The following is an 8,338-nucleotide window of genomic DNA, read 5'->3' as shown; positions in this document are numbered from 1 at the left end:
CAAAGGGGAAAAAAGATACTTTAAAAAATCTGCCGTACAGAACGACTTTTGTTGGGATTTTCTGGGTGCGTGTGTTTTGCTGGGCCGGAGAGAGGCCTTGGGCGCGTGAGCGGAGCGGCGCCGCAGCCCAGCCCGCCGCATGGCCGCCCGACCCCGCAGCGCCGCCGCCCTGGGCGCGGGCGCCGGGCCGGAAGGACAAAGGACACGCAGGGGACGAGGGCGCCGCGCCCGCGCGCAGGACAAAGCCGCGGCCGCGCGCCCGCCCCGCCCGCCCCCCGGGAGCGCGCCCCGCCCGCCCGGGAGCGCGCGGGACGGTTGGAAATGGCGGCTGGGCGGGGCGCCGCGCCGCGGCCCGGGCGCGCCCTCTGGCCGCCGCCGTTCGCCGCCCCGGCCCGCCGCGCCGCCCCGGCCCAACCGGCGCCGCCCCCGCCCGCCGCCGCCCGCCAGGCCTCCCCGCCGGGCGCGCCGCACTCCGCGGCGGGGCCCTAAGATGGCGGCGTTGGCGGCGGGCGGGCGGGCGCGCGGGGCATGGCGGCGCTTCCGGCTCGGCGCGCGCAGGGCGCACTCGTCGTCATGGCCGCCGCGCCGGAGCCGGAGCCGCAGCCGCAGCCGGGCCCGCCCGGGAAGGGAAAGGTAACGGCGCGGGGGGTGCGGGGCGCGGGAAACCCCGCCAGCCGCCGGCGGGGCCAAGGCGGGCTCCGGACAGGGCGGGATGATGGGAAATATTTTTAAATGAACCATTTATCACCATGATCGAGCATGAGCAGATATTTATTGAAGACCCACTGTGTGCTAGATGGCTCTCCCTCTACAGCTGTAGGATAATCTCCACTCCGCTCGCAGCGCTTGCTCTTCTTTGTTTCTAAATTTTGGCAAAGACATGGAATCATATTAACCATGAACAAACGCTGGATAAACCCTTTATTTTTACGGAGCCGGTGGTGGAACCCAGGGGCATTCTATCTCCGAGCTACAACCCCAGACCTATTTTATATTTTTCTTGTGGGTCTGGGGATGAAACCCAGGGGCATTCGACCGCCAAGCTACACCCCTTGCCCAATTTTTTATTTAATATTTTAGGTTTGGGGATGGAACCCGGAGGCATTCGACCTCTGAGCTACACCCCCTACCCTATTTTGTATTCTTTATTTTGAAACAGTCTGAGTTGCAGAGGGCCTAAGTAGCTGAGGCTGCCTGCCAACCGTAATCCTCCAGTCTTAGCCTCCCAAATGCTGGGGCTGTTTATTTTTTAACAGGGTCTAAATTGTGGAGGGCCTCACTACGTGGCTGAGGCTGGCCGCGAACCTATGATCCTCCTGTCTCAGCTCCCAAGTACTGGGATTACAAGCATGCACCACCACACCCAGCTCATCGACTCCTAATTAGTAAGTATTTATATTCAGGGAAATTGAACACTGCCAGATTTGGGGTGGGGGACATTAAAAAGGGAATAATATCAAAATTCAAAGAGATGAAGCATATACCCTATGTCTAACAGCCCAGGATAATGTCAGAAAAGGAAACCTGTCTGGGTTTTAATTTTGTTTTGTTTTAGTACAGAGATTGAATCCAGAGGCATGCTAACCTCTGAGCTACACCCCTGGCAAGTTGCTGAGGTCTCACCAAATTGCTGAAGTCCTCCTTGAACCTGCCATCCTCCAGTCTCAACCTCCTAGTAAATACTGGGATTCTGGCAGGCTCATCTGCCTGCAAGTTACTTTTAAAGAAATATTGTCAGTAAACCGCGTGTAGTGTAGCTCGAAGGTAAAATGCCCCTGAGTTTCACCCTCAGTACTACCAAAAAAAAAAGTGATTATTCCTGCAAATAAGTAATTATTAAGGTAAAAAGAGGTGTCAAGCCTGTATACCTTCTTGATAGAATAAGCCCTTAAAAACTCTCTTCTGCCCTCATTGTTTGCTAAGTGGATACATTCAGGCAAAATCTGAATTCATTAGTTCATTCAAAAGATATTTGCCAGCCGGGTGTGGTGGTGCACGCTTGGAATCCCTGCGCTTGGGAGGCTGAGATAGGAGGATCCCACAGGTTCGAAGCCAGCCTCGGCTACTTAGTGACACCCTGTTTCCAAATAAAATATAAAATGGTCTGGGAGTATAATCCAGAGGTAGAAAGCCTCTGAGTTCCACCTCTAATGTCAACCCCCCCCCCCCAAAAAAAAAAAAAACAAGATTTTTGCCCAGGCGGTCATGGTCCTAGGACTTGGGATACAGACACAGGAGGATCATAGGTTTGAGAACAGCCTCAGCATGTACTGATTCTTGAACAACCTGGCAAAACCATTGTTTAAAAAAAAAAAAAAAAAGTCCAGGTGTGGTGGTGCACACTTGTAATCCCAGCATTTGGGAGGCTGAGACCAGATGATCATGGTTTGCAGATAGCCTTAGCTATTTGGTGAGGCCCTCTGCAACTCAGTGATACCCTGTTTCAAAATAAATAATAAAAAACAGGGAAGGGGGTGTAGCTCAGAGGTCAAATGCCCCTGGGTTCCATCCCCAGACCCGCAAAAAAAAAAAAAGGATTTGGGTTGTAGCTTGGATATGCCCTGGAGATGTATGTACAGGACGGACGGACGGACACACACAATTTTACCAAGCAGCTACTCTACTAGGCACTAAACTATGTGGTAGGGATATAACCTTGATCAAAACAGGTCAATTCTCAGTCCTTAAAAAGAATTTCATTTTATAATCCCAGTAATTGGGAGACTTGAGACAGGGACAGCCTCGGCAATATGACCATTTCCAAATAAAATAGGGCTGCGGTTGTAGCTCAGAAGTAAAATGCCCCTGGGTTCAACCCCCAGTGTCACAAAAAGGAAAAAAAAAAAATTTTATCTACTGACCCACCATGTCAAGATCAAGGAGAAAAGGAGGGTGTTAGGCAGAAACCATTCAGGCTTATTATTAGAGGCCTGCAGGCCTAGACCCAGTGCCACACGCTTGTGATCCCAGCATGGGACAGGAGGATCGCAGTTCAGACAGCCTCCACTATACTTAGTGAGGCCCTCTGCAACTCAGTGAAACCTTTTCAAAATAAAGAATAAGCTGAGTGTGGTGGCACATGCTTGTAATCCCTGCCCTTGGGAGGCTGAGACAGGAGGATCACACAGGTTCAAAGCCAGCCTCAGTTACTTAGTGAGGCTCTCAGCAACTTAGTGAGACTGTTTCCAAATGAAATATAAACATAGGTCTGGGAGTATAGCCCGGAAGTAGAAAGCCTTGACGGTCCACCCCCAGTACCACGGGGGAGGGGGGGAAATAGGGCTGGGAGTGTATCTCAAATAGAATGCCCTTGGATTCAATCGCCAGTACAGCAAAATAAGAAGTATGTGCCAAATTATGGACAGTCTTCTTAGTCATGGCTATGTAGTACATCCCTTAAGCATAATCAAAACCCATGAAAATTCCATTTTGGCTTTGTGGGGGGGGCACTGTGGCAACATTCTACCTCCAAGCTTCTGGAGCATTCTAACCACCATCCCCCACACCCTTTTTGGTTTTGTTTTGAAAATCTCACTAGATTGCTGAGGCAGATCTTCAATCTGCAATCCTCTCAGCCTCCCCAAGTACTGAGATTACAGGTGTGCACACCACCATTCTCGGCCTGATATAGATTTTTAGGAGTGGAATAAGGATGAGATACTAGTGATAGATGGTAAGTTGGTAGTTTGTTGAGGCTATATTGATCGTTCCAGACTTGCTGATACTGGACATTTCAAAGACAGTAAGGATTAAGATGGGCATGGGAGAATGCTTATAACCACAATACTTGGGAGACAGACAGGATTGCAGGTTGGAAGCCAACCGTGGGAATTTAGCAAGACATAATTTCCAAGTAAAAAAATATTAATGGGGATGTAGCTTGGAAATAAGAGGTCCCTGGGTTCAGTTCCAGTACCACAAAGTTACTCTGGTTTCTGGCCTGAAAATTGGTGAGTAAAAGCAGGGTTTATGCTGGGCTTGGTGGCACACGCTTGTAATCCCAGCATTTGGGAGGCTGAGACAGGAGGAACATGGTTTGAAAACAGCTGCAGTTTTTTGGTGAGGCCCTTTGCAACTCAGTGAGACCCTGTTTCAAAATAAGAGGGCTGGGGGTGTAACTCAGGTAGAATGCCCCTGGGTTCCACCCCCAGTACCACCAAGGAAAAAAAAGGGGGGGGCATGTTTAGAAGTGAAACGTTCAGTTCTTAAGTGTTTGAGGTTTCATTAGGTAGATAAGGATATTGCAGTTTGGGGAGAAATTAGGGTTTGATTTATAAATCTGAAATCACCATATACACAGTATTTAGTTGAAAGTCTTGAAGTACCTTCCGGAAAAAAACCTTCAAGGGTCAGTCCACCTATGGGATAACAAAGCTGACAGGCATGCCGGGTGTTTCAAACCAGAGTTCAACATGGTGGGCTCATGCTTGTAATCCCAGTATATTTAGGAGTCTAAAACAGGAGACCGGCCTTAGCAATTTAATGAGAGCCTGAGATTCAGGGGTTTAGCTTGTAACATTCACCTAAGCATCTGCTAGGGCCTGCATGATCTACCAGCACTGAATTTCTAAACAGGTATGGTGATACCTATAATGCCAGCTACTCAGAATGCTAGCCTGAGTAATTTGGTGAAGCCCTATCCCAAATTTTCTAAAAATTGAGAGCTGGGAATGTAGTTTAAAAGTAGAAGTCAGGCATGGTGGCGTGTGCTTGTAACCCCAGCATTCGAGAGGCCCAAGGATTACGGTTCGCAGACAGCCTCAGCCACTTAGTGAGGCCCTGTTTCAAATAAAAAATAGGGCAGGGGGCATAGCTCAGAGGTCGAATGCCCCTGGGTTCCATTCCTCAAATACTCCCCCGCAAAAAGCTCTTGCCTACCATGTGCAAGATCCTGGGCTTAACAAATTAGTTTTAGGAGTTCTTTAATCTCTATTTAAAGGAATGCAAGAGAAACACACACATGTAAACACAAATACTTAGGCCAGTGAGAGACAGGTTTATTTAGGAATAAATACACTTTGAACAGAACTCGGGTCACATCCAGACTGACTTTGGGGGTTTCACAGCTCTTCATTTATAGACCTGAGTGAGCTGGTGAGCAGGAGTACAGAGCAGGGACACTGCTTCCTCAGAATTCCCAGACTTCTGACATCTGACCACTAAAGCTGGGGTCTTCTCTTCATCTCTGTAACTCTTCAAGTTTTGATGCAAATTGCAGACTTAAGAATTATGTACTGGTTAATCCCATTACTCCTTAGATGGATGTTTGGAAAACATGCCTCTCCAGCCTTGTTTTCCCTTAAAGCTCAAAGCCAGGCATGGCAGTGAATGTGTGTAAATCCAGCACTCTGGAGGCCGAGACAGTAGGCCAACCTCAGCAATTTAGTGAAACCCTCAGTAACTTGATGAGACAGTTTGAAAATAGAGAAGCGCTGGAGGTAGCCCTGTTGCAGAATGCCCCTGGGCTCAATGCCATACCAAAAAATAAAATCTGCATCCACCACCAAGTTCTATCCTGGCTCCTAAGGCCCCCACACCAATGCCCATTTCCCAGCTAAGATTTGCCTTGAAGAGCTTTTAAAGCCTGCAACAAGCACTTGTATTCAAGAAACAATCTTGTCAGGTGTTGGAGAGGTAAAAGAAAAACATGGAGCAGAAGTAGCCAAGAGTATTTAATTTTTACTTTAATATAAACCAAGTCAACATTGTCTTTTCTAGCAGATGCTTGAGCCAAAGAAAGCAAACATGGGTAAGGACACAGAGTTATCAATGTCTCCATCAGTCCCTTGCATGTTACCATCCTTATCCTACACTCCCCTCCACATAAATGTCCCACATAGGTAACTGTGTGTGTGTGGGGGGGGGGCGGTTACTGGGGATGGAACCCAGAGGCTTTCTACCTCCGGGTACACTCAGACCTATTTTATATTTTATTTGGAAACAAGGTCTCTTAAGCCAGCTGAGGCTGGCTTCAAACCTGTGTGATCCTCCTGTCTCAGCCTCCCAAGCTGGGTTTATAAGCATGCTGGATACCACACCCAGCTGGTAACATTTTTTAAAGTAACATTTCTCAATGTGTCAAATAGGTATGTCTTGAGTATACTGGGGACAGAACCCAGAGGCATTCTGTCACTGTGCTAAAGCCCCAGCCCCATTTACTTTTATTTTATTTTAAAGCAGGGTCTCATTAAGTTGCAGCGGACCTTGAAAAGTCTGGTCATAAACCTGTTTAAGCCTTGTAAGTACTAGGATTACAGACACAAACCACCACACCTGGCTAGGTGGCTTCCTCTGAAAAGCAATGTTACTAAAATGTTTTATCTTTAACAACATTACTAGACCTTTTGGGTAGGTAATGTTAAGATAGAACCCCAGGCCTTACAGACACTAGACAAGCACACTGTCACTGAGTACATCCCCAGCGCTAGGCCCAGCTGAATGCCTTGTCCTCCAAGTGAAGAGTGGCAGATACGCCAAAGTTCACATGCTGGGGACAAGTCTCATCTAATGAGGACTGTAGGAAGAAGTTTTTTGTATTTGAACACTTGAAGAGGCAAAGATTTAGCTCTCTGGTCCCCCAGCTTTCCCACCAACTAGCTTGAGGCCCCAGCCTAACTAGTGAGGCAAAGAAATCAAGTATTTCTATAACCACACCTCCTCATTAACATCAATAAAATCTAAAAACAAATCACCACTAGAACTTATAAAATAGTACTGTATTCAAATGCTATCAGCAAACGCAGTTCAAATAACTTTTCAGTTTCCCAAGTTACTGGAATTTCTGGAGTAAATTATGCTGTTTAGATGAATTCAGAGAGCTCATAAAAGGATATATATACCCTTACTCTTTTCTACATCAGCCAACTAGTAAATTATAATGTATTATACTACTTAGGGCTTTCTGGTTAAATTGTCAATGTTTCTAATTTAAAAATTCAAATTGTATAGCAAAGTAAAGACCAGCATGACTATAGTCCTTTGGTGGCACATACTAGTTTAATCCCTTTAATATAACAAAGGAAAAATTTGTCATTTTTGCATAATCCCCTTGAACTAGTGTTTTCTCATTCAATCTGGTTTCTTTTTTAATCCCTACTAGCCCTTTAAGCTCCTAGGACTGTTAGATGTTGAAAACACCCCCTGTGCACGGGACTCAATACTCTATGGTTCACTAGGATCTGTTGTGGCTGGACTTGGACATTTTTTGTTAACTAGTGAGTATCTGTTTACTTTGCTATGTAAAATGTAGTTAACTATAATCTATAGTTTATATGAGTAGCTATATTAAAATATATTCAATGTATAGAATGCACACAATTCTAGTTTTTAATGGTTATCCTTATTTTTGGACAGGTAGGATTAGAAGATCATGTGATGTTGGAGTAGGAGGATTTATCTTGGGGACTTTAGCATGCTGGTATGTTTGCTAAGTATTCCAGAAAACCTATGACCACAATCTTGATTATCCTTAAAAGGGCTTTTTAAGGGAAATCTGCCTTTCCAAACAGTATTACTGAAATCCCTTTGCCTTGTGTCCTTTTATCATTTGTCACCGAGGTCAGGTTTCTATAGTTTTATGAGGGAGGGCTTCAATGGTTATTTTACCCTTTCATTCATCACATCTGAAATTGGTACTCACAACCAAAGAGTTAATATAAATCTCAAATCTAAGATACTAAAGTTTGTAATTCTCATTTTATGTAGATAAGTATTCATATGTATTTTGACATCAAACCACCCACACAAATAGCACTCCAAAGTAGAACATGTGAAATTTTCTTGAGTAGTCTATAAGCATTTTGAAATTTTGTGTGATTATAAAAAGCAAGTTAAATTTTAAAAATCAATTTATGTGGGAACATTTTATGCATCAACTTACTCATTTTCTCTTTTAAGGTTCCATTGTAGGTATAATTATGCAAAGCAAAGAATTCAGGAACGAATTGCCAAAGAAGGAATTAAAAATAAGATTTTATATGAAAGCACCCACCTTGATCCTGAAAGAAAACAAACCAACAGTAGTAACTGACTGACAATCACAGTAACCTCAGACTACCTCAAGTCAGTGTGGGCAGTGTTGGGACAGATCAATAAAACATTACATGTACAACAAGCAAGCTTTTCTATTTTTTATTGTGGTGGTGCTGGGGATTAAACAGGGGCATTCTACTCCTGAGCTACAACTTCAGTCCTTTTTTAAACTTCTTTGCAATACTGGGGATTGAACAACCCAGTGGGGTTCTATCTCCAAGCCACACCCCCAGCCCTATTTTTTTGGCGGGGGGGGGGGGGCAAGTCTGGGGATGGAATTCAGGGGCATTTTACCGCTGAGCCTTAT

At 45.6% G+C, this 8,338-nt stretch overlaps 1 protein-coding gene across 1 annotated transcript; it reads left to right on the top strand.

The window, feature by feature from the left end:
- Nucleotides 1-573: 573 nt before the first annotated feature.
- On the top strand, nt 574-8,029 carry COX20 (cytochrome c oxidase assembly factor COX20; the record flags this gene model as incomplete). The annotated part of the gene is made up of 4 exons (XM_080698217.1): nt 574-633; nt 7,100-7,214; nt 7,354-7,417; nt 7,897-8,029. 4 exons carry the CDS (start codon nt 574-576, stop codon nt 8,027-8,029), a joined length of 372 nt encoding a protein of 123 aa, XP_080554343.1.
- Nucleotides 8,030-8,338: the final 309 nt, after the last annotated feature.

The sequence above is a fragment of the Muscardinus avellanarius genome (assembly GCF_963383645.1).
Source record: "Muscardinus avellanarius genome assembly, chromosome: 7".
Lineage (NCBI taxonomy): Eukaryota > Metazoa > Chordata > Mammalia > Rodentia > Gliridae > Muscardinus > Muscardinus avellanarius.
The sequence above is the reverse complement of the archived record's forward strand: the minus strand, read 5'-3'. Positions and strand labels throughout refer to the sequence as shown.